Source organism: Podarcis melisellensis (genome assembly GCF_964234715.1).
Source record: "Podarcis melisellensis genome assembly, chromosome: 4".
Lineage (NCBI taxonomy): Eukaryota > Metazoa > Chordata > Lepidosauria > Squamata > Lacertidae > Podarcis > Podarcis melisellensis.
In genome coordinates this window covers 92,664,153-92,691,015 of record NC_138531.1, presented here as the reverse complement: position 1 = coordinate 92,691,015, position 26,863 = coordinate 92,664,153, and the positions used below count along the sequence as shown (strand labels likewise).

Below are 26,863 nucleotides of genomic sequence, written 5' to 3'. Positions count from 1 at the left end.
AGCAACTAATCCACACCTAATGACCCACCTAAGTGGTACTCAGGATATCACTCAAGAAATCACTCAGGATATCCCTCAAGTAATTAAGGAACAAAAGAAGAAAAGGCACACTAGCCTGGGAACTTCCTCTCTGCCCAGAACATTGGAGGCTATACACCACACCCCCTCAACAGTATTTATAGGAACTCAAACACTGAGATCCTGCTCTGTTCCAGTAACAAGAAGCCGAAAGCACCAGCCTGAAGATGACGAGTGAGACCTCGTCGAAACGTCGCCTAGACACCCCAACTTTTACACGGGAAGACACCCGAGGACACCAAAACCTGCATTCCTGTACCCGTGAAAATCTACGAAAGCATATATATATATATATATATATATATATATATATATATATATATATATATTCTACCTCTCCAGTCACATTGTCATGGTTCTTTTCACTAACCACCCTTGTGCACTGAAAGAACTTCCTCCCATCCACCAGCCAGATGTTCAAAAATTGGGGTTTGGCTTTCACTCCTCAACTCCCTATGGGACTCCAAGTCCCCTATGTCCATGATCGGTCAGAGAAAATGGATGGAGGCAGGATCCAGTGAAAAGCAAGCTTAGTAATGAAACTACAGTAAGGTTAGTACAGTGGTACCTCATGTTAAGTACTTAATTCGTTCTGGAGGCCCGTTCTTAACCTGAAACTGTTCTTAACCTGAAGCACCACTTTAGCTAATGGGGCCTCCCGCTGCCGCCGCACCACCGGAGCACGATTTCTGTTCTCATCCTGAAGCAAAGTTCTTAACCTGAGGTACTATTTCTGGGTTAGCGGAGTCTGTAACCTGAAGCGTCTGTAACCTGAAGTGTATGTAACCCGAGGTACCACTGTATTTAGATACATGTGCATTTATGAATATTTATTATATATTTGAGACCTTAGAATTATTATAACACAACATATGCACAAGATCTTTTACACATTTGGAGGCAGTTCTGGATATGACCCCCTAAAAACAAACAAACAAACAAAGCACACTTTCAATGCCTGACGGTCTTCAGTTGACGTCCTCCATCAAACACACACATTATAAAAACGGAGGTGGCCCAACTGCAGTGCTGAGGGAGTGGGGAAGAATGATAAAGACGGATTGTAAATATGGATTGTGAAAGTGTTTGCCCATTTAAAAAAAGCACGATGTAAATTATACATTATAAAATAAATATTATACAAATGGTTAAGGACTGTAAGTGTATGGCATTGAAAAAAGTGGAGCACATCCACCTTTAACCACACAACAGAAATGACCCTGTTTTCCCCCACACAACTTCAAGTCCCGTGTGGGTTTTCATCATGTCTGGGAAAGGTCATTAGTTTGTTTTGGTTGAATTTTAAATAAAGATTGGTCTGCCTAGCTAGACGTATTCCTGGAGGTTTCATCACATGCCATGCCAGAGAGACGAAACCGTTTGTCCTTAGGGGAAAATGAAATGTATTTGTGTATCCAAGGGAGTTATCACATTACCAGGACCTATGAATGTCAACAGTAAGATGGCAGCATTAATCTAATTCAGAAATCAATATTCCGTGAAATAATTTGGACTTTATGGAAAGCCTACTTGGGCCTATTTGAAATTACTTTAATTCACTGGTTTTGGATTTGTATGTGTAATGAATTTACATTGGCTATCAACAAAAGGCATCCAAAATATTAAGCGGTATTGACAAAACCTCAGCAAATGCCAGTAACGGTCCCTAGTGTGGTGTTTTCTATACAGTAGTGCGGAATGTAGCCGTGTGACTTTTAGGTAGGCCCCAAAAGGCCTTCATTCCCATAGCAACAGTTGAGCAACCGAACGGACCAATAGGAAACGAGGTCTCCAGCGCGGCCTTTGACCAAACAAGTTTAAGGGACGCCGAGAGGGAGGGGTAGAGCGAAGCCGCCGACATCCAGGCGGAGAAGAACAAACCATTCCCAACGTCACACTACTACGAGGAGGCGGGGGCTGTATTCGGAAGGCCCAACCAGACGTCAAAAGAGATAAAGAGAGGCGGGACCGCCGCGCCCTCAGCGAATCCGCGGCGCGCATGGAGAGCCGGGCCAATCGCGTCTCGCCTGGACGCCGCTCAATCAAGCGGCGAGCCGAGGGAGGCGGGGCCCAATCAGAAGGGAGAGTCCCTTCTGCTCCAATCAGGATCAGGCTCGGGAGGCAGCGGCGGCCAATGGCGGCTGGGCCAGCGAACAAAAGGCGCTTCCCCGGCGCTTTTGCCCGCCCCCGCCCCCCTCCGGCGCAGTTTTTCGCATGACGCAACGGTTGGAGCCGGAGGAAGAAGGCGTTCGCGAGCCGCGGGAGCCGCCGCCATTTTGTGCGTGCGTTTGTGAGGCGAAGCGGGTGGGCTGGGAGAAAAATAGACGGAGGAAAGCGGCTTGGCGGAGGAAAACGGCGGCGGCCTGCGAAGCTTCCTGCTTGACGAGGACGCGGCGGCGCGGAGGATGAGCCAGAAGAGGCCGGCAAGGGAGTAGCAGCGGGCACCGGCGACGTCGACAGCCGCAGGGGCGGGAGAGAGGCGCTTAGTGTGTGTGTGAGGGGGGGAGAAAAAGCAAAGAGAGAGTGAGGGGGTCGGCCTGTGTCCCCCCCTTCCTTTTTCTCTTCTCCGGAGGGGCTCGGCCGTCCGTTCCCCCCGCGCGGCCTCTGGCGTGTGGGGGACGAGAGAATAATGTCGGGCGGCGGCGGCTCCAGTAGCAGCAGCTCCAGCAGCAGCTCCAGCGCGGCCTCGGAGGGGCCCGTGGGCGGCGGCGGCGGCAGCAGCAGCGGGGAAGACGCCTGCCGCGACTACCAGTCTTCGCTCGAGGACCTGACCTTCAACAGCAAGCCGCACATCAACATGCTGACCATCCTGGCCGAGGAGAACGTGCAACACGCCAAGGACATCGTCTCGCTGATCGAGGCGCAAGTCGCCAAGGTTTTTATACACTCTACGCCGAATACGCTCTCTCTACCTACCCCCCCACCCCCTCTACCTACCCAGGCTACTTAACCTACCTACCCAGGCTCCTGCCATAGCTCTAGGGCCAGATCTCAGCAAAAAAACCCAAATCCCCCCACCCCGCAAACAAACACACCGCCATATTATTTTTCTAGACCTCGTGTGTGTGTCGTGTGTATGAGAGGAAAGAGTTCAGGGATTTTTTCCCCCTGGGGTTAGTGGCGAGAATGGGAAGGCATACTAGGGATCAGGCCTAGGAAGGAAAAGCAGGGGGGTTGGGTATGTTGCGGGAGGGGTAGGGGAAGGAAGGCAACGGCCTTTGGCGGTTGGGGGGTACAGCCAACCTTAATAGTATTATTTATTATACCTTAGAAAAGGAAAGGTCAGAGGAAGGGTTGTTTTTTTTTGCGGGAGGGTGGGTTTATTTACTCACGCGCATTTTAAGAGCATATGACGATCCCGTGGTGTTTACTTAGCCCAAGTAAATAAAAAATCGGCTCGAAATTTTTTACAAATAAAAAAGCCAATAGAAAAAGCCGCATGTTAGAAAGTCGGGGCGGAGAGGGGAAAACCCACGCTAGTGTAGGCTAAAAGCAGGTGAACTTGTCAGCCGTAGGTCTTGGGTTATGGTGGGGAGAGCTCTTGATCTAGTCGGATCCGGGGAGCTGTAGGGAAGTGCTTTGGGGTAACAAGAAGGTGGCTTTGGGATTAGGAACAGATAGTGGACAGTCTAGGCACTTTGAAATTGTGGCAAGGGAAATCCCTCCCAGTTTTGGGAATAAAGATAGGGCATGGGTTTTGAGGAAGGCAGCATTAGAGAGGTAGGAAAAGATCTAGGTGGAGCTGGATTGAAACAGAAGGAAATATTAGCTGAACATAAAGAGGAATATTGATAAATGGGGGCATAGGGATGTGAAAAGACAGTGAAGCATAAGGTATAGCCTTCTTTGGAATATGGGGAAATGAAGCAGTCTGGTAGCGGGAAGTCAGGTGTGTGTGTGGGGGGGACAGTGCCAGCTGTTTATTGGCAGTAGCAGAGAGTGCAAGGAAATTGGAAGAGCACAGCAAATTTGAATGTAAGGCCTGATTCCCTTCCCTATCCACCTCAAGCAATTCAGGAAATGTTTGTTGGGTTTCACAAGCATGCATAAACGAGGCGTACAACATGGCGGCCTGGCAGTGACTGTGCAGCAATAGCAGGGCTTTGCCCTGCAGTTTGTGCCTCCACAAGTAACATGTTTCAATCTTAGTTCAAGTTAGCTGTACCATAATATTTTGTCATTTTTCTTAATCGTTTAGCAGTAATCAGGCTAAAGGAGATAAGGCGTTACAATCAAGGATTCCTTTATATCACATAAGCCCCCTTCTTTATTTTTCTCTGTGAAATAGAAGATGTTAGGGTGCTCCTGAATTGCTCTGAGTAATAGAGGTGTACCAAATTAGAAGGATGCATGTGCCTGTGTGTATGATCCACTCCTTGTTAGAGCAGCCCATTCATTAAGGCAGGGAAACGAGTGTTCCACCCTGTCTGAAGGAACCGCAGCTGCCTGTACAATCCCAACATGGCGCCTGTGAGGCATATGATACAAAAAGAAAGAGTAGACTCCCAATCCAGTCATTTTCTGATAGAAGTCAGCTGGCTACATGTGGTTTAGGTTTTATAACACCTTTTGGGGGGGGGGGCTTTCAAACCTTATTTTAAATAGCGACAGAGTAACATCCCTATTCCAGTTAATAATCTTAGTTATTGCTCATCTTCCTCTCCCTCCCACCTCCCTTGGCTTCTTCTAGGTTACTGGGCTTTTTAATTGCTAATTTAATCAGGGGTTTAAGATGATTTAAAAGTAAAGTAAAATTTAAAGGTCTAATAGGGAAGGCTGTTTAAAATGTAGGTTGGTTAACTACATCATATTCTCCAGACACTTTCCCATACTTATTCTTAATGTTTTCAGTTTCTCTGTTCATGACTGGAACTACGTAACACACTATCAATTCCAGTACTGTTATCTTAGAGTGGGGTGAGGGTGGTTACATACCCCTTAAGTGTATTTAAAGATATCTACAACCTGTGCTTCTAATTAGATTTGCCTAGCTGTCATTAGTGGCCAGGATGAAACGAGATTTGAGTTCTCTGAAAACCACTTTTGAAGGAAAGTGTTGTCTGGGGACAGTTTCTATTTAGTGTAAACCAGAGTGGTTTTTATTACATTTTTAAATAAATGACTTTGAAATGTGTGACTGGTATTCCTAAAATGTAAATAAAATGTATGAAATATGTATTTGTCTTTTTATTTACCGGGTGTAGTGCAGAATCTGTTTCCAAGTGTTAAATTATTCTACGGCCTGGGTACAATGGAGGTATGAGGAAGGCTCAACCTTTGGTGAAGTCCATCAAAAATACACAGACCCACACATTATCAACACTCATTTATGACGTTTGAAGGAGTGCAGCAAGCATTCTGTTGCAAACTCTGGGCATGGTTTCACTGCAGATAGGCTTGAGGTTAATTTACCTTCAGTTTCTTAGTGGTTTGTGTTGCCTTCCTGCCTTCTGCAACTGCTGGATAATCTCTCACTTGGGTTTGTCTCTACTTGAGGGGTGGACCTCCAACATCCCACTGCGCTTTCTTTTAGAGACTAATGGGGAAGTATGGTAACTGAAGTATGGTTCGCAAAAGTGGCATTCCACTCGTTAAAAGGTGGGGGTTGCTTCCTAATTCCTAAAACCAGATCCTGTTACAGGCTTGCTGCCTTATTTCACTCTAGCTTCACATGTTGTTTTCACAGCTCGTGTGAGCATATGATGACATATTATACAGGTGCAGCAGTTTTGCTGTTCATATTTAAAGATGGAAAATAGAACATAACTTTTGGGAATAAGAACTTTAAAGTCAGCTGTGTTTCCTTGCCAGCTGTCCTTGGAAGTCTGAGGATAACACATACGGGGTTTAAAAAAGGATACAGGTGTCCCATGTGCTTTCCCAAGCCCTAGTGTAGCACGTAAAATCAGATCTCTATGTACATAGCCCAGTTTTCATTTCCAAGCTGTTGGGGAGTTAATACTTACAAGCCCTGTATGCCTTGTCTGGTGGTCTTGTGTTTCATATGAAGGCATACTTCCCTCCATTATTATTTTGTCACTATATGCAATTTGGTAGAGGCCCCACCTGGTTGAAGACTTACTGGTATAATTCTTCCTTGAAGCAAATTTCAGATGAAATGGTTTGCATATCTTTGTGCATAAAAAACTCAAAGCCACACATTTTAAGGGTGCAGATAAATCAAGGGTGGTTCAGGTTTTCTCACAATTTAAAAAATAAGTTGCCAGAGTTTTCTGCAAATTTCTTCACAATTTAGTGGGGAAAATGCTAGTTTTAAGGACAGTCAAGGACAATATCATTTGGACAATGGAATTTTTACAGTTACTGCAGAGCCTGTGAGTTGCCAGATGTTAAACTGCACAGAAATACTAGCTTTTTTTCTTGGGTGGTAAATGGGAATTAAGTTACCCCTGTTGAAACGGAAGACAGTTAATAAGCAATTATCCTTCCCAACAAGTCTTTATAAATACACGTTGATGCTTTCTGGAAGCTTGCTGCCATTTCCTGATATGGATGAGACATTAACATTCATTTTGAACAGAACTTGAGAAGGCTTCCATTTTCTTTGGACATGCAGCCACAACGGCACACAGTTTGCGCTGCACGGACTTGGGGCCCGTCTTATGTATGGCGAAAAAATCCAACTTGGCTCCTTGGGCATTGAAGAGTGTCCAGACTTGAAGACTGCCTTCCGTGCCAGTCTTTGGTTCCAGTTATAATCCCGACTATTCAACACCATAGCTTCATTATGGATTTATACTCTTCTTTTTTTGGCTCGGGTTGGATGGTTTGAATATAGCTTTGAGAACATCTGAGTCGAATTGCTTCAACTGGTCAGACTTGGTGACATAGCATTTTTTCTGGATTGCAGCAAAGTAACTATTCCAAATATGGCGTACTCAGACATCGGTATTCACCATTGGTCCATGCACTTGGAATTCCCCCTCTTATTTTATGGGACTTGCAAATCTTTTAAGTTGTCCCATGTCCTTTCTTCTAGAGATCCCAGCAGAAGTTAGTGTGTGTTTAAATAGTGTGGTTGGTTTGGACACCCCTAACCATAACATGGGCCAGTTCTTTCTGCCATTGCAGAGGTTGAGTATCCCCCCCCCCTCTCTTAAAGAAAAACACTCTACCAAATAGACCTAAACTCTTTGGGGGTGGGCGGTGTTGAGCTTGTTAGCTTATGAGAACAACCTTTTACATAATAATTGTTCCAAAATAAAGATATGGTGGGTTGGGGAATGGTAACTTCTAAATTAAAAGAGAGATCAACATGTTTTTGTTATAACTAAAAGTCTCAAGTTTTCTTCTTATTACTCCAGGCTCCTTCTAATGAGAAACTTCCTGTTATGTACCTTATGGACTCCATTGTCAAGAATGTTGGGAGAGAATATCTTGCTGCGTTTACTAAAAACCTAGTTGCAACATTTGTTAATGTGTTTGAAAAGGTATATATACATATATATGTGCTTTCATAATCGTTTTCAAACTTGTTGCTTTGCTGTATAAATAAATAACTTGACACTCAGTCTTGGGTTTTCTTGGGTACTAAGTGCAAAGAATGCAGTAGGACCTTTCATATTTAGACTATTCACACTCCAGTTATATTAAGAAAACAAGGTTTTAAAAAAGTGTAGCAGTACATAGTTGGAAATGTATAGAGCATATCCAGAGTGAGAAGGCCTGTATTAGAAAACTGTTTGATCTTTAGCTTTTCATGCATAAGATATTTTAGCCTTGCAGAGAAATCAGTGACCTTGTGTTGTGTTTGCATACACTCTTAACACTTCTCGTTTTGATTATACAATAAGTTATGTTTTCATTCATTTATAGTAGTGTATGCAAACATTAGATACTTAAATGGAACCTGCCTGCCAAGAATTCTGAAAGTTTATATTTTGATAATGAGCACCTTTCATTATCTGACTCACAACCACAGTCTTTTTATGTTTCACTTTAATTTCTGAGCAATTGCTTGTGGCTGGGATTTCTCAAACTGGTTGACCAGAGGATTGGGGTGATTTTTTTAAAAAATAAAAGAATACAGAATGCATATTTATAATTTTTATGTGAACAGTTTTACATATATCATTAAAGGAAATAAGAACATGCCACTTGAATTAATTAGCATTCCCCAGTGCTGTTTAATAAAGGGTTGGAATTGCTCAAAACAATTGGATTAGTGCTTGCCTCCCTTTATCAAGTTTTGTTTAATCTTAAATCTCTTAATGATATTAATAAAAATTGAGAGAAACCCTTGTGAGCCTGTTTAAGCCATACATACTTTCTGACTGGTAGTATGGAGCTTTAGCTGGAGAAGAATTAATATATTTTGAGACAAGATTTAGCTATTTAACAGCCTAATCTTAGGCATTTTTGCTCAGTATATCTCAGCTTCAGGATTTGCTTTGGAGTAAGTGCATAAGATTGTAGTATCAATGCAGTAGTCACTGAATTGCCTGTATTGAGTTTATATCTTTACCAGGAATAGTAGATGCAGTATGAAAACATTGGGAAATGAAAATTATCTGCATATTATGATATTGAACTTGTTCTGTGAACTGCCTTGATGGTTGAGTTAGGATAATATAAAATGTAAAAATAAAAAGATACCATGGCTGTGTCTATAACACATGTGGAGGATTTACTGTTTTCAAATGTATATGGTACTGTGCAAATCACAATATGTTGGACCTGGGGGCAAGTACATCACGGTACTGGCAGAAGCTGACTTCTATGTTGAGAAAATACTCCAATGAGGGTCAAGGAACCCTGCTGAATGGGATAGGTTGTGCACAGGGGATTGAAGAAATATGGTGAAGCCCACCTCATTCAGCGTGATTCCCTAACCCATAGCATTTTAGGGAAATCGGCTGCTGCTAGTTCTGTTATGTGTGCTTATCTCTTAATCCATCCCGTTACATGGAGGCCCACAGTCCATCGTTCAGCTGTGTGCACCTGATTTCTACTAATTTCAGTGGCACTTCAGTACACACAAATGAGCAGGAGTACAGCTTTAGAACACAATATCTGGTCTTGAGTTGTAGAAAGAAGCATAACAAATGTTTTATTAACTTAACAAGCCATAGAATTGTTCTGTTCTTCTTAGGTGGATGAAAATACTAGGAAAAGTTTATTTAAATTGCGTTCCACGTGGGATGAAATTTTCCCTTTGAAGAAACTCTATGCCCTTGATGTCCGGGTGAATTCAGTAGACCCTGCTTGGCCAATTAAACCGCTACCCCCTAATGTGAATACTTCTAGCATCCATGTGAATCCTAAGTTTTTAAATAAATCGGTAAGTTTCAACAACTAAATGCTGCTTTAAACTATGTTTATATGATTTTGTGTTCAGGCCTTTGAATTTCGCATGCTTTGAGGTGACAAGAAAGGACTGGTAGTTATGGTAGGGATTGTACTTTCAAAACATAAATGAGGTGAAAGCATTAAACTTATGTTAAAAGTCTGACATTGCTTATGCATTCTAATTTAAATGTACAAAAATGAAGAATTTTAAAACAATGGAACATTTTTAGCTTTGAGTTAACTGCTGGTTGCTTTGCCCCACAAATAAGAATCGTGTTCTTTACCATTTTCTTGGTAGCCTGAGGAACCACCTGCACCTAGTCCTGCAGTCTGTCCTCCTCCTGTGTCCTGTTCTGCTGTGTCCTCTACTCCAGTTGTTCCTGAAATACAAAAGAATTTGACTCAAGAGCAGCTAATAAGACAACAGCTACTAGCAAAACAAAAACAGTTGTTAGAACTTCAACAGAAAAAATTAGAACTGGAACTAGAGCAGACTAAAGCACAGCTGGTGAGTAGGATAGAAATGATTGCTGTAGCATGTCGGCAAGCAAAGCAAAACATTTGTCACTAGCCCATTTCAGTTGTCTTTATTTGGTGGAGCCTTTGTTAAGACTATTAAATTTGATTGATCTGTGGGGCAAGCCGCAATACAGATTGTAACCTTTCTTTCATACGCTCAACAAGTTAATAAAAATAGGAATAGGTTTTTCTACCATGTTTTGAGGTTATCATTAATTTGGACACATGGTTTAGCGCCCTCCACAAAATTCACATCAGTCCCAGCCAGCATAGCCAATGGCAAGGGAGGCTGAGAGTTGTAGTGTAGCAACACCTTCATGGAATCATAAGGGTTGGAAGGTACCCAAGGGTCATCTAGTCCAACCCCCTGCAATTCAGGAATCTCAGTTAAAGCATCCATGACAGATAGCCATTCAACCTTGAGGGCACAATGTTTACTACCTCTAGTGTCATGGTAAAACCTATATGTTGCACTTGGTCCGTGAATCACACTTCAGTGTATAGCTAATTCCACACCCCTGGCTGTTGTTTAGTAGAACCCAGGGCTTGAGATTGGGACCATCACATTGTGAGTTTTCTTCCATGCAAGTGAAAGGCATTGACATCAAATACATGACCAAGGGAGAGGTTTGATACCCCACAGGTATTTATTACCATAGCAAGTGTCATGTATAGACCAGCTCACAAGTAACCACAAAGGGTTTTCTTCCGGAATCAATTTGTGTGGTGTCATATTTTGTGATGTGTAAATCTTTCATGGTTTGCTTGCGGTGTAAACCTGCAGCCGTCCAGATGTTGTTGGACTCCAAGTCTCATCAGCCTCAAGCCAGCATGGCCAATGCTCAGGAATGGTAGGAGTTGTAGTCTCAATATCTGGAGGGCCACATGTTCCCTGCCATCCGTGTTCTGAAGACAGGATTGCACAGCATGTTCTAATGTCATCAAGAGGTTTCTATACTATGTTTATGTCGGCTACAGAAATACCGTTTATGCCCTTTAAGTATAAATTATCAAAAAACTAAAATGGTTTAAAAATAGTATATTGGAAATACTGCATAATTTTCCATCATCTTATAAGGCAATGAACGTTTATTGACATACCTTGTAATTATTGACCTTCAGTGAAGGAACCTAAAATTCCCTTACAATCTGAGATAGGAAATGATTAGTATATTCTTTGACAAATTCACAGACATCATGAGTATTCCAAGAAAATCCTAAAATAGAGAGGCTTATCCAAAAAGCTAGTAACTTATATGCCTTTTATTGCAAGTTCGCTTTTCTAACATGTAGGTGCATTCTTATATATAATTAGAACTCAAGAATTAGTCCATACTTTCAAACCTATTCTTGAATTTTTATGCTGTACAGTAGGTAAGAGAAACACTTAAGGTTTTTTAAGTGCTAGTGTTGTAAATACTTGCTTCTTTTTATTACCTTTTGTTTCAGGCGGTTTCTCTTAGTGGTCAGCAAAGTGGATCCAGCTTGAGTCAAGCATCTGTGAAGCCACATGTTCCACAACCATCTCACATGCCAGTTAAAGCTCCTCATCAAGTTTGTCTGCCGCCTGAAAAAACCCGTCTCTCTCCACTCCATGATGTCAAAACGGCCAACAGAGATCCTCGTCTTAATAGAACAAGTCAACATTCTTCCCATTCTAAAGAGCAAAGTCATAGGAAAGATTTTACAGTTAGTCCAGTCAATCAGGCTGATCCAAAGGTCAGCAAAACACTACAGGCTGAAAAACAAAGTACATCAAAGCAAGAAAGACAAAAACAGAATGAGAAATCTCAAAAGAAAGAGTTTGATCAATTTGATTCAAAATTGAAGTCTCCATCTCCCTTGCAGAACAAGCTGCTTCATGCTAAAGATACTAGAAACCAAGAAAGTGAGAACACCAGGGTATCTGAAATAAGCAAGAGAGATCCAAGATTGAAAAAACATCTTCTAGAGAAACCAGATGGTAAAGATGATGATCTGAAAGAAAAGAGGAGATGCATGGAGAGAAAAGACAAAGAAGAGCATAGACCAGTCAGTGGTAGAACCAAAATAATTAATGGCATTGTCCAAAAGCAAGATCCCAATACGGAAGAGTCAGAGAAACAGGTTGGAAAGCTAGGAAGGTCGGGTACCAGGAAAAGGTCACGTTCCCCTAGATCTCGGTCACCATCTTCCCATTCTCCAAAACGAAGAGACAGGAGGTCACCCAAAAGACGGCTCAGAAGTCTCTCTCCTGGATCTAAAACTGCAAAGTCTCGTGTGTCGGGACCAAAGCAATCCCACGCAGAGGACTTTGGGCAGGGAATACGGGAAGAAAGGAGCTCTAACAAAAGGAAGCAGGAAGTGAGAGATTCAAGGAGGCCGAAGAAAACTCATGAAGACCGATCGCAGGAAGGAATGAACTTGCATTCTTCAAAAGCAAACTCGGAACCTAAGGAGAATGTGGAGAACTGGTCAAGTTCCAAGTCAAATAAAAGGTGGAAATCTGGTTGGCAAGAAAATAAAAAGTAAGTTGGCATTTATGAGGCAAATTTAATTTGCCATCGTAGGTATAGATCTGAAGTTACTGCCAAAGAATAACCGTGTTGGTATGATGCTAAATGGGACGCGGGTGGTGCTGTGGGTAAAACCTCAGTGCCTAGGACTTACTGATTGCATGGTCGGTGGTTCGAATCCCCACGGTGGGGTGAGCTCCCGTCTTTTGGTCCCAGCTCCTGCCCACCTAGCAGTTCAAAAGCACCCTTAAGTGCAAATAGATAAATAGGTACCGCTTTATAGCGGGAACGTAACGGCGTTTCCATGTGCTGGCTCGCCAGCTGCAGCTTCGTCACGCTAGCCACGTGACCCGGAAGTGTCTTTGGACGGCGCCGGCTCACAGCCTCTTGAGCGAGATGAGCATGCAACCCTAGAGTCGGACACGACTGGCCCGTACGGGCAGGGGTACCTTTACCTTTATGATGCTAAAGCAAAAGTGAAATAGTTGTTTTTATCACACTATGTTGGGAGATTGTGTCAAGTTAACATTCTTGCTTCTGTGGATTTCAGCCCCCAGCCAACTGAAGAACACCAAGGACTTTCTAAATCAACTCATCAGAGGCACAGGGACACCTGGGCAACCAGTAGTAAAGGAGTTACATCACCTCGCACACCAAAGCAGCAACATAGATTAAGTGTGGATGCGAATTTGCAGATTCCGAAAGAACTGGACTTGGCAAACAAGAGAGAGTTACTTAAGAAGGTAACATGTATTAACTTTTTATAGATTCACATATTCTTTCCTAACAGCCTTCCAAATTTAACTCTTTAACGTTTTCTCCTGTCACAGGCTAATGAACAACTGTCATCTGGAGAAATAACGCAAGATGAGTTTCTTGTTCTGTGCCATCAGATTCGCCAAATTATCCAGTACCAGGAAGGAAAACACAGGTGCAATGTTTGGGATAGTCCCACAGGTGAAAAGGGAATTTCGAAAAAGAAGCCCCTGTTGTCTGATGCGGATTTAATATATCATGAGCATAAAGCTAAGCTAAAAAGAACGCAAGTTCAGCATTCATTTCCGAGACTCAACATGATGGATCCTGAAGATATTTTACTTGAGAGACACTTGAATGAGACATATCTTTCTGGAATGGATTGCGAACAAACAAAAAGCAAATCGGGGAGTCAATTCAGTGAAAGATCAAGGCGGCATTCCCCTGTTGGTAGTAACAGACCATATTCTGAAAATTCACCTCATGACAGCCGGAGAAGACACGATGAGTCCAACTCCTCCAAAGGTACAAGGAGCTTTGAGGAAAATACCTCCATTATCTGTATTATAGTTAGGGAAAATCAAGAGACTGTAAATATTTTCTTGGTTATCAGTAGAAGTGCAGCAAAAATATACTGGAGTTTTCAGGTTTGATAATTTTGGGGAAGTACTTCTCACAGTGCTGTAGATTTGCTTTGTATACTACGCTTTCTATACTATACTGCATTCAGGCAGTAACAGTGCTGTTTTGTTTTGTTTTAAAGGTATTCGAGATGAGCGGAGGTCTCCGTTCAATGAACATTATAAGAGAACAAGATATGAAGAACCAGAGAAACAATTTACTGAGAGTACAGGATCACGATTTGGGGTTTCGGATGGAAAGCAAAGATTTAGTTCACTGATGGAGGAAAGATCTCATTTTGAGGGCTCTCCTAGACATCCTGGAACAAGGGCAGGTGGAGATGGACAAGGAACTCACTTTGAAGGGCTGGCTAATGCAAGTTCTAGAATTGAAGGACCACAACCACAGACTAATTTAAGGTTTGAGGGGTCCCTAGGCCAGCCAGCATCTCAGTTTGACGGGCCCCCAGGACAATCTGGAGGAAAAAGTTCTCTGTTCGATGGACCAGCACAGATGGGTGGTGGTCCCTTGAGGTTTGAAGGGCCCTCAGGGCAAGTTGGTGCAGGGACTGCTATACGGTTTGAGAATCCTATGGGACAGCCAGGGGGAGCATTGAGATTTGAGGGGCCCACAGGCCAGTCGATGAGTGGTATAAGATTTGAAGGGAACCATGGTCAGCCCTCAGGTGGGATAAGGTTTGAAGGACCTCATGGTCAGCCATCTGCTGGGATTAGGTTTGAGGGACCACATGGTCAGTCATCTGGGATCAGGTTCGAGGGACCACACGATCAGCCTTCAGGTACTATGAGGTTTGATGGCCAGCCTTCTGGTGGAATGAGGTTTGAAGGTCCACATGGCCAACCTTCAAGTGGGATAAGGTTTGAAGGGCCTCATGACCGTTCTGTGGGGCCTCATGGTCCCCCAGGAGGTGGAATGAGGTTTGAAGGCCCCCATGGCCAACCTATGGGGCCTCATGGTCAGCCAGCGGCTGGCATGCGATTTGAAGGACCTCATATGCAGCCAATGGGACCTCTTGGCCAGCCAGGAGGCAATTTGCGCTTTGAAGGTCCACATGGACAGCCTATGGGTCCGCATGGGCAGCCAGCAAGATTTGAAGGGCCTCATGGACAGCCTATGGGGCCACATGGGCAGCCTTTAGGGCCACATGGTCAACCAGGTGTTGGTCCCAGGTTTGAGGGGCCTCATGGTCAGTCTGGGATTGGTCCCAGGTTTGAGGGGCCTTCAGGCCAGGCTGGAGGTGGACTTAGGTTTGAAGGACCTATTAACCAAACAGGGCCAAGGTTTGATGGCTGTCATTCAAGATTTGATGGTCAACCTGGTCAGCCATCACTTATGCAAAGACTGGATGGATTACATGTGCAACCTGGTCCAAGGTTTGAAATGGGCCCTGCTCAGCAGACACAACCTCGGTTTGATGGTCCTCCGGGTCAGCAGATACCCCCAAGATTTGATGCACCAATACCTCAACGGTTTGAAGATCCTAAACACCAGCAGGCAACACGATTTGATATGCCTCTTGGTCATCAAGGTCCAAGAATGGAAAATGTAGCTAATCATCCTGCCTCAAGACTCGAAACACCACCTTATGGACAAACTGGCCCTTACAATGAACCTCCCAATCAGCCACCCTATAATGCGCCATCACAAGGAATGCAATTCCAGAGAACTGAGCAAATATTTGATAACCCACAAGGACCAAACTTCAATGGGCCATCTGGTTCTGGAGCACAGAACTTTCCTAACACTATTAACAGGGCACCTGGACCTTACTATGATGACAAGAATCTTCAGTATGGAAACTTCAGTGGTATGACAGGAAATGTTCAGCAGCCTCAGCAGGTAAGGGGCTCTCAAGACTTAAATTGATCATATACTTGTTCATATACAATCATATGCTTGTTCTTTTCTGCCTGCTCAGTAACAGGAGAGTGTCTCATGTATATGTGTGTGTAGATATTTGTTCATGGCTAAGTTAGGGGTGCCATATTTTAGGAAGTGAAAATGTGGACTCAAAAGTTGGGGTTTTTTGGTGGGGGGGGGAAGAGTTGAATTTTTGTTGTTGTTTTTGGCCAAAGTTAGAGAGAGAGAGAGAGAGAGAGAGTGTGTGTGAGTAAGGGAGGAAATCAAATAATGATAGTCAAATTAGTTATTATTACATGTATATCTTACGTTTCATCTAAGGAGCTATGGGTGGCATAATCTCCCTTGCCATTTTATCCTCACAAGCAACTCTTGTGGGATGGGCCTGACACTTAGGCTCAGCTTAACCTAAGTCGCCCAGTGATCTTCATAGCAGACTGGGAATTTGAATCATGTTGGAAGCCGCCCAGAGTGGCTGGGGAAACCCAGCCAGATGGGCGGGGTACAAATAATAAATTATTATTATTATTATTATTATTATTATTATTATTATTATTATTATTATTATTGTCTCCCAGGCCCTAGTCCAACACTCATAAGCACCAGCATGCTTGTATAGCTCTTGGAATTTGAGGTACTTCTTGGAAGCACAACGAAAGCCAATATTTTGATATGATATTTAACAATATGTATATAATAACATATACAGTATTTGTATATAATAGAATATACCACTTAATAGAAAAAACTGTTAAATGGTTTATATAAAATAATACAAAGTTTTAATTAAAAATACGGGTCAAATCAAACTTTAAAAATAAGTAGATGTACTAAAATTCACCAGATAAAGATAAAACGAGCAGTTTTGAAAGAAATACATAATATTAATATAGATGGAGCACTTTGTCCCAGAAAGTGGGTTGATTTAATCTGGTTTTAGTGTTAACGCTTAAAGTTTTATTTTTATACTGGTCACTTCATTGATATTTCACTTCTGTAAAATGGAGTCGTGCTGTGTTGTAACTGAATGCAAAACCAAACACCATTCATTGATTTGGAATTTAACAGTGAAATAGCTGAACATTCTGACTAAGACAGCATTTGCCTCTCGGCAGGTTCCTGTTATGTCGGTAGCATCTACTCAACCTGTACCTTACAATCCAGGGCAGCCTCTCTTAGCAGCTCATGCACAAAATCCTGGAAGCTTTGTCCAAAATCAACCAGGTCAGTATTTAAAGGGTGAGTTGTTGTTTTTTGTCCTTTTACTAAGACGTTTTATCAGATGCCAACGAGGCAGCTGTGAAGAACCTTTGACATTCCAGATGTTCCTGAGCTACAACTCCCATCATTCCTGACCATTGGCCATGCTTGCCGGGGCTAATGAATGCAGTAGTCCACCAAAATCTGGAGAGCCAAATAAAGGAGATTTTGCATCAATACTGAACAAACATCAGATTTGCCAGAGCTACTTCCCTATTTACTATAACCCCAAAGTTACCCAACTGGAGCCATGTCAAAATAATGGTTGGAGTTGAGGAAGAGGAGCCAGGTGCAGAACAGTTGCCACTTGGGCAGGGACTGTTATCTACTGTATCTCATGAGCTATATCCTGAAATAATGGATATGCAAGCAAAAATCCTCAAGCAAAAATTATGCACTCCCATTTAGCAAGAAAAGAACTCTTTTAATTGTTGCTATAAAACAACAATTTGATGTGGGTGGCGCTGTGGTCTAAACCACTGAGCCTACTGCCTGCTGATCAGAAGCTTGGTGATTCAAATCCCTGCGATGGGGTGAGCTCCTGTTGCTCGTTCCCAGCTCCTGCCACCTAGCAGTTCGAAAGCACGTCAAAAGTGCAAGTCAAAAGTGCTCTGGCTGGAAGGTAAACAGCGTTTCCATGCGCTGCCACATGACTCAGAAGCTGTCTGTGGACAAATGCTGGCTCCTCTAGAGCGAGATGAGCACCACAATCCCGGAGTTGTCCACGACTGGACCTAACAGTTAGGGTAGAGGTACCACTGTACAGAGAACTGTGAGCAGGATAGAAGCAACTGAAACTGAAAATGAGGTTTAGAATAAAGGAAGAGTGAAGATAAGGAAAGGGAATGTAAAATGTTTTGGACTGTGAACCATATGATCTTGTTTAAGTCTTAGAGCTATTTGAAAGTAGTGTCATTTTTTGCCCCATTTTTAGGGAACGCTCCGCTTTCCTATCCTGATAATCATCTTGGACAACTTGATGTAAATGAATTATTCTCAAAACTACTTTCAACAGGGATTCTCAAAGTTTTACAGACTGATTCAACTTCAGCTCGTAAGTATAACTTTTACCTTTTTGTTCTGTGAGGAATAGTTAAAATGTTAAAGGCTGTTATGACAGAAGCTGGTATGTATGATACTACATATGTTTTGTCTAAGCATCTTGCAACAGTTAATGGGTTTAATAGCTGCTGTTCAAAATCAGCAGTATTGACCTCCTCCTTTGCTACTCAGAACTGGCTAGATTGAGAAATAGATCCAGTGTATCCTGTTTTAAAGGCATATAATTGGGAATAGCTTTTGTGTTTTGCTTTTTAAAGTTAAGATACAAAGTTGGAGGAATTGAAAGAAGTTTGCCATGTGTGTTACTAATAAAAATAATAATTTATTTGTACCCCACACATCAGACTGGGTTGTCCCAGCCACTCTGGGCAGTGTCCAGCATATATAAATACATAGTAAAACGTTAAACCTTGAAAAGCTTCCCTGCCTTCAGATGTTTCCTAAATTTTATATAATTACTCATCTCCTTAACATCTGATGGGAAGGCATTCCACAGGGTGGGCACCACTACTGAGAAGGCCCTCTGCCTGATTCCCTGTAGCTTCACTTCTTGCAGTGTGGGAACTGCCAGAACGCCGTCAGAGCTGGATCTCAGTGTCCGGGCTGAGTGATGGGGGTGGAGACTCTGAACCTTGCTATAATACAGGAATGGAGAACCTCTGACCTGCGGGTCTGGTTCGGTCTGCCAGACCATTTCATCCCGGCCTCCCTGCTTGGCACCTGACGTCAGCTGATTGCTGTTTTCTGTGGAGCACTTTGCACGTCCCCCTCACCTGTTAACAATACAGTAATCACTAGGGACAGAGGAGTACTGTCGTGTTTTAGACCTGCCTGCTTTAATTTGACAATGATGCAGTTTTGAAAGGACACGCTTTGGCCCAGTACTGACAGTGTACCTCATTTGTTTAGAAGTCAGTGAAGTTTCTGCCCAACCAGCTCCAGAGGAGGATGAGGAGGATCAAGACCAGACTGAGGATCAAGATGTCCCAGACCTAACTAACTTCGTTATAGAAGAACTAAAACAGTAAGTACATTTGTTGGGGCGGGTGGGTAACACAGAATGTACCTAGGCATGTCATGTTGACTTAAGTAAGCCATTTAACAGTTTTAGATCAAACTGTTGATCTAACTTGAATTTAACTGTGAAAGTCAAGTAATTGCTGTTTTAAGGACAGTGAGAGTGCTATATTTATGTGTGTGATAAGTATTAAATATCACTTTGGTATGTCAAGCATATTAAAGAATTCAAAAATAACCACTGATAGTATCTTGGGATTTATAGGTCTCTGATCTAGATAAAAAGGTTTCAAGGTTTATTGTGGGCCTTTTTAAAGTTGTGTGGCAGCGTCTTGATTCCCAATGCAGTTCCACATACTGAAAGTGCTGGCTGGCTTCCTCCTGACACATTTATTTTCTCATTCATGGACGTGCATAACCTGCCTTATTTTCATGAGCTCCCTGCCCCAGCTAAATGAACAAGACCTCTTAATTCTTGAATGGGAAAGGTGTCCCAAGTTTTTTCTTAACTTAGGCGGCAGAGTTATAGTCCTCCTGCTCTAGAGCCTGTTCCTTGGTGTGCAAGTTACTGTTCGGTGCTTGTTAAATTACATTTTTTTCGCAATCTTCCAACTTGAAACATGTTTTGTCTTGTATTTCCTTAACAGAATTATTTGAAGCTTGCATGACTTTTTCTCCCTAAACTAATTGCCATAATCTGCTGCTAACTAGTTTCCGACTTGTTTTCAGGCGATACGATAGCATTATAAACCGGCTCTATACTGGCATTCAGTGTTACTCTTGTGGAATGAGGTTCACAACTTCACAGACAGATGTATATGCAGACCATTTGGATTGGCACTATCGTCAGAACCGCACGGAAAAGGATGTCAGCCGGAAAGTCACTCACAGAAGATGGTACTACAGCTTAACGGTAAGTGGCGGCTCAGTCTGTTTCACCTCAGGGTAGAGAATTAATGTTAAATTTATTGCCTGCCCTGTTCCAAAGGATAATACCAAGATAATATGCACTTAAAACAGCATGAGCCTTCAAACGCCATCTTAAATTCCTTCTCTGCTTCTGAAAGCTCAGCTTTCTGGAGGCACCGAGTTCCATTTGGGCAGTGCCTCTGCCTCAAAATGTCACCAGATCCCTCGCAGATTGTACCGTATTTTTCGCTCTATTGGACGCACCGGACCACAGGACGCACCTAGTTTTTAGAGGGGGAAATCAAGGAAAGAAATATTATCCCCCCCCCCAGCCCCAAAGAGAAATGGAAAGGCTGCACGCTTCCTCTTTAGCCTTGAGCAGCATCTTTAGCCTTGCGCAACGGGATGGATCGTGCCCGCTGTCCACCGGGGCTGGACTAGATGACTCCTGGGGTTCCCTTCCAACCCTACAATTCTGTGACCTCAGAAGTTGTTGGGGGTCTCCACCACTAGAGGCTTTTAAGCAGCGGTTGGGGGACCACCTGCCTGGCGTTCTTTAGCTGTGATTCCTACATTGTGAGGGGGCTGGGCTAAATGACCCTCGGATGGCCCTCCCAACTCTATACAGTCCTACACTTCTGCAGCAGGAGATCCACAGCCACTTCACACAATGCCCAATCCCAATTTTCACTGGAGAGACATGTGGCTTCACTGTCTAGGTAGGTACCCCCCTACCTGCCACTCTTCCCTCACCCCACTTAAGCCGAGGGAATTCCTGCCCAGAGAAGCTCCCAGGTGAGGCAAGGGTTAAGATCTACCTCTGGTAAATGGCTTTGTATCCTCCCTCTTTCCCTTTTCTCTTCTTCTTCTATGCTAGTTCCTTCTCTTGTGTTATGTTTAATCTGCTTTTATTGTATACTAAAATAAAAGCTGCAAAGTTTCCTTTTTTATAATATTCCCCCCCTCCAAACTAAAATGTTAATCTAGATAAAAACACTGATCCAGGGGAAAATAAGGGGGTGGAGAAAGGACGAAAAAAGAAAAAGAGGTAGAGATAGAGAGATTTTTAAGAAGTTGGCTTCTTTAGCCTTGTGCAGCCTCCCGCAGCTGGAGAGGCGCGCACAGCTAAAGAGGAAGCCCAGGCAGCAAGCGGGATGGATCGCGCTCGCTGCCCGGGCTTCCTCTTTAGCCTTGCACAGCCTCCCGCGACTGGAGAGATTGCGCAAGGCTTTTCTAGAGGAGGGAGAAGGGACTGACTGGCTGCATCAGTCCCTTCTCCCTCCTGGGGAAAAGCCCGCAAGAGCCGTGCGAAGCTTGTGTGTGGCTCTTGGGGGCTTTTCCTGCTTGCCTCCCCCCCTGCATTCGCTCCATAGGACGCACAGACTTTCCCCCTTAGTTTTTAAGACAGAAAAACTGCGTCCTATGGTGCGAAAAATACGGTAGTTTCGATCCTTTTTATAAACCTTCCCCTCTTAGATCCTTGAGGGCACCTACTTCCTGTTTTATAGTAGTTGGCTGCCTGTGTTCTGCCTCTAGCTTCCTGCTTGGCTTCACACACTTTTCTCCCTATATCGGCTAGTGTGGGAGCAGCGCCACAAGTTTGCCCTCTGGTGGTCAGATGTCACAGTGTCTGCTTCTTAAAATGTCGTGTTTGCAGATGAGTTTTCAGGAACCTCTTTGCACTCGCAGGGGCTAAATATGAAAACAAAACAAAATGAAAACCTGAGATTCCTGTGACTAAGGAAATAGTCTTACAGAGATAAATATTCTTCCCTTGCATGCCTGAATTAATTGTGCACAGGTGTTGTACTACTGGTAGACTTTGGCTTAAACAAACATGGGTGGGTGGATTCTGACATCTGTGCTGCACGTGAGATTTATGAAAAGCTTGTCACCGATGTGTTACTAGGTGAATGGTACACACCCTTCAAGCTTAGCGTATTGCTCAAGAAGCTCTAACGGATTGAGGATTTTTTAAAATGGTGATGGATTAGTGGTTTTTTGTTTTCTTACAAGAGTAAGGATTCGGAAGACCGTGCCCTATATGCTGTGATCCAGATCCTAAGAAACAGAACCAGAGAGGATAATTAAAGATTTGTGCAGAACTGTATTGTGGAAAGTTGCGTAAGCAGAGTAAAAGATAGAACTCGTAGGATCTTAAATTGGCTTTGTCAATATTTTTTTCTTTAGGACTGGATAGAGTTCGAAGAAATAGCTGATTTAGAGGAACGTGCAAAGAGCCAGTTCTTTGAGAAAGTGCATGAAGAAGTTGTGTTGAAAACACAAGAAGCTGCTAAGGAGAAGGAGTTTCAGAGTGTCCCTGCCGGCCCAGCTGGAGCAGATGAGGTAAGCTGCCCTCAGTAAACTTGCTTCTTGAGACTGGCTTGACTCTGTAGAAATTCTTACTTTTGTTCCTAACTATATTTCCAACGGGACGCGGGTGGCGCTGTGGGTAAAAGCCTCAGCGCCTAGGGCTTGCCGATCAAAAGGTCGGCGGTTCGAATCCCCGTGGCGGGGTGCGCTCCCGTTGCTCGGTCCCAGCGTCTGCCAACCTAGCAGTTCGAAAGCACCCTCGGGTGCAAGTAGATAAATAGGGACCGCTTTCTAGCGGGAAGGTAAACGGCGTTTCCGTGTGCAGCTCTGGCTCGCCAGAGCAGCGATGTCACGCTGGCCACGTGTCCCGGAAGTGTCTTCGGACAGCGCTGGCCCCTGGCCTCTTGAGTGAGATGGGCGCACAACCCCAGAGTCTGGCAAGACTGGCCCGTACGGGCAGGGGTACCTTTACCTTTACCTTATATTTCCAACATTCTGTACTAGATAAAGATATGAAGCGTGCAAGTGTATTTTATTTTTAAAAATCTACTGCGGAAGATAAATCTTGTCTTTGTAGATGCAGGTTTATGGTAAGAAGGATGAGTTGACAGCAAAATTCTATAAGCTAAATGTGAATTCACCCAAACTTCCTGATTCTCTCTCTCTCATTCCCCCTCCCCCCTCCTGTTCTTGAGAATCCCTTTTAAAACACTCCCATTTATTCCTCTTAAGGAATTTGGTTGTAGCAGGAATTTCAAAAGCATGGCCACTATGGGTTGATACCACTTCATACATTTAAAGAGCAGAATTTCACAGTCTTGATATATTGCTAATAGCAGGACCCAGAATTGTTGCAATTATACTGTACCTACCTTTTACTTGTCATAACGTCTCTGGTGAACTGAGAGTAAAAGGACAAGTGCGCTGTTTATGTAAATACTGCTCTTTTAACTGCTTTCCTACATTTCAGAGCTGTGAAATCTGCCAGGAGCAATTTGAGCAATATTGGGATGAGGAAGAGGAGGAGTGGCACCTAAAAAATGCCATTCGAGTCGACGAGAAGGTAATGTTGAATATATATTTGGTGGCAGCACAGAGGAAAAACATTGACTTTGATTACCAGGTTTTGCCTAAATAATCTTTTGTTTTGTCACTTAATGAGTTTATTAAAGCGTAAGCTTTTGTGCATCCGATTAAATGGACTAGTCCACTAAGCTTATGCCACAATAAATTTGTTAGTCTTTCATGTGCCCAAGACACACTCTTGCTTTTGCTGCAACAAACTAACATAGGTGCCCCTCTAGAAATGGTTAAATGACTGCACTTTTAAAGCAAGCTGTGCCAAACACAGTAAAATACAGTGGTACCTCAGGTTACAAACGTAATTCATTCCTGAAATCCGTTCTTAACTCTAGGCGTGCATTCCCTACATAGGCCTCTTGCGGCCCAGAAGCGGATTGCATTCGTATCCTGGGGCAAAGTTCGCAACCTGGAACACCTGCTTCCAGGTTTGTGGAGTTCATAACCCGAAGCGTTTGTAAGCAGGACTGTTCACAACTCGAGGTACCACTGTATTAGCAAATGGAGGCCGAAGACTTCAGTTTGTGCAGAAGAACTATAGAGTTTTGTGTACAGTGAATTTAGTGAAATTTGTGATTGTATGAAAAACAAAGTTGCATTTGCTTTGCAGTGTATTCTTCTATGCCTTTTAAAGTATGTAGATATTAAGACTGATTGTCTTCTCTCTCTAGATATACCATCCGTCATGCTACGAAGATTATCAAAATGTAAGTGCATTATTTTCTGTCGGTTTATGTATCAGATCTGCTAAATGTGTTGGTTAGGTTAGTCTGTAGGTTGAAAAAAATACAATGTTGTGTTTTAAATGTGCTGTAAAGCACATTCATTCATGTAAAGAGGAGGATATTCAGACAGGCATCATTATTTCCAAAGTGTGGCAAATAATAAACCAGCGCTTCAAAATAATATTACTTAAAAATAACAATAACAATGAATCTGGGTTTGATGGCTTTAGGTTGCTTTTTTAAAACTTTGCCTTCTTGCTTGAGTTAGATGTATCATCGCAAAAAGCATGCCTATTGTGGAAGCAACATTTTACACCTGCCACTTTCAAATCACATTTTAAAAGTTACCATTGAAATGTTTTGGTAAGTGCAAATTAACGTATATGGTGTTAATTTTTACTTACAGACCTCGTCATTTGATTCAACGCCATCTCCTAGCAAGACACCTGTAGAGAACCCGCTAAATATTATGTTGAATATTGTTAAGCAAGAAGTACAGGACTCCTGTAACAGTCCCAAGGTAAAAGAAGAGCCTGAGGATACACCTGCTGATGATTGTATGGAGGGGAGCTCACCCACGTTGGCCGAAATTAAAACAGAGCCTGAAAAGGTTGAGTCAGTTTAAACTAATTTTTTTCTATTCCAGGGAAGAGCTGCTGTGTTCTAGCTGACTCTAGAAGGCAAATAATTTTTATATGAATAAAGTGTTCACTTGGGGCAGGGCCCCAGCTGCTTATTTGGTTAATAAATACATTTTTGTATTTGAATTTCTTATTGCCTGCACAGTGTCAGGTGTCTATTGTGTGGAAGTTCTGTAGAAGACATACAAAATTTAACAGGAATAGACTGTATATGTAAGGAAAATTGTATGATTTTTTCATTTGTGGAAATGTAAATTATAAATAAAAGATATTTTTGCTATCTATGGAGTGTAATGTTTATGCACACCATCCGATAATAATAAAAGTATTTCGGTTTCGGACGTGTTTTAGATGGAATCGAACTTAGGCTTCATTGTAAGCCTTGTGCTTAATTAAATTTGACTTTTCAGTGGAAATTGGAGATGTGTTTTCTTCTTTCTTTTTTCTTGGTGTTGGAAGAAAGTTTGTTAAGGAGAAAACTGCTGTTCCAGAGGATGTTCCTGCAAACATTGGATTGCTTTTCTTAACCTGCATTCACATCCATCTGTTTAAAATGAAAGCTTAGGAAGGATACATAACAAAATAACATTCTTGACTTCGGACACGTGCCAAGATTTCACAGCAAAACCCAGGGTCAGCTTGGGAGCAAAAACAGATCCAGATTTTCCTAATTTTTTCAAGTCATCAAATATACAAGTTCGTAGTACAAACCAAACCAATTTTCTTTGGATTTTACAGAGGGGGGAAAAAATTAATGTACGATTGCTCGGTTGCAACATGGTTAACATTTTTTGTTGGTTTATAACTTGGGTCTAGATAGTAAAGAATTGCCATGAGATGTTAATATTTATTTCGTGTAATAAATTAGAATGAAGCATATACCGTTGTGAATCTCTTTATTTCATGGGTTGCTTTGGGAAAGATTGTAAACGTATGCCTATAACGACACACTGAATGTGAACAGGTGTGTGCCAAATTCACTGGATGTATTTTAACCTCCATTGTTTTGAACATAGAAACGCTTCCAAGCTTCAAAGCCTCAAGGGCAACAACATGATGTAAAAGCTCCTGGAAGTCAGGAACTCCTGTCTCTCTCTTTTTTTAATGAAACAAAAACTTGGAAGTAGCCTAGGGGACACAGGGAAGAATTTGATTGGTACATTGTTGCTGAAGGAAAGAGGGATGTACAGTTTCAGCCACATAACTTGCTTTTTACTTTGCAAGATCTTAGTTTTGAATTGTCCCAGTGACTGAAGAAATTAAATTCCCATTGCTTTATGCAAATAGTTCAGTTCTGTGTTGTCAGTTAGAGTTTAAAACCCCCAGGAATGGGCAAAGCTAGTCAGTGAAAGCACCTTTGAATGCAGCTGTTTCAGATAGCCCCTAAATCAGGGGTCAGCAACCTTTTTCAGCTGTGGGCCAGTCCACCGTCCCTCAGACCATGTGGTGGGTGGGACTATTTTTTTGGGGGGACGACGACGAATTCCTATGCCCCACAAATACCCCAGAGATGCATTTTAAATAAAAGCACACATTCTACTCATGTAAAAAGACCAGGCAGGCCCCACACATAACCCAGAGATGCATTTTAAATAAAAGGGCACATTCTACTCAAGAAAAAAACCACTGATTCCCGGACCGTCCATGGGCCGGGTTGAGAAGGGGATTGGGCCGCATCCGGCCCACAGGCCTTAGGTTGCCTACCCCTGCACTAAATCTTGCAGTGCTCTAGACTGGTTAAATTCAATTCACTCAGGAGATGTACTGGAATAATCTAGCAGTAGATCTTTAAACATTTCTGGCTCCACTGCATATAAAATGGCAGTGGGGCAGACACCATGCTAAAAAGGCATGCTCCCCCCCCCCACGCAGCTGGACTGTCAACTTTCAGAAGGAAAATTTGGAAGTGAGATAAAACACATCACACAGGAGGATCGGAGGAAATCTCAACAGGAACCCACTGAAATCAGATTAAGTCTTATCTAAGATCCCCACAAGTTCTTGCTGACCCACACTGCCAAGGGTGAACGATAATGGCTTTTGTTTTTTTCTTCCCATCCAAGCCACAATTCTGCAATGTAAACAGCCGAATCCTGTTTCCTGAACACGCCTTGCTCAGAAGCTTCAGTCGTAAAAGCCAAAATTGGTTCCTGGTTTTTTTTTTAATTTACACATAAAAGTGTTTTCATGCTGCTAT

The 26,863-nt window shown here is 42.8% G+C and overlaps 1 protein-coding gene across 2 annotated transcripts; it reads left to right on the top strand.

Moving 5' to 3' along the window:
- The first annotated feature begins 2,264 nt into the window (after positions 1–2,264).
- On the top strand, positions 2,265–25,407 carry PCF11 (PCF11 cleavage and polyadenylation factor subunit). Of its 2 annotated transcripts, none has more exons than XM_081909535.1 (16): positions 2,265–2,953; positions 7,404–7,529; positions 9,191–9,379; positions 9,686–9,895; positions 11,356–12,413; positions 12,952–13,144; positions 13,232–13,682; positions 13,921–15,638; positions 16,775–16,898; positions 17,854–17,973; positions 18,891–19,005; positions 19,728–19,911; positions 22,098–22,253; positions 23,191–23,283; positions 23,972–24,007; positions 24,432–25,407. In XM_081909535.1, the coding sequence occupies exons 1-16, from the start codon at positions 2,708–2,710 to the stop codon at positions 24,648–24,650; spliced, it is 5,238 nt and encodes a 1,745-aa protein (XP_081765661.1). In that variant the 5' UTR covers positions 2,265–2,707; the 3' UTR covers positions 24,651–25,407. The 2 variants fall into 2 exon arrangements, with proteins under 2 accessions (XP_081765661.1, XP_081765662.1); XM_081909536.1 differs by having other exon boundaries at positions 2,266–2,953; positions 16,775–16,883.
- Positions 25,408–26,863: the final 1,456 nt, after the last annotated feature.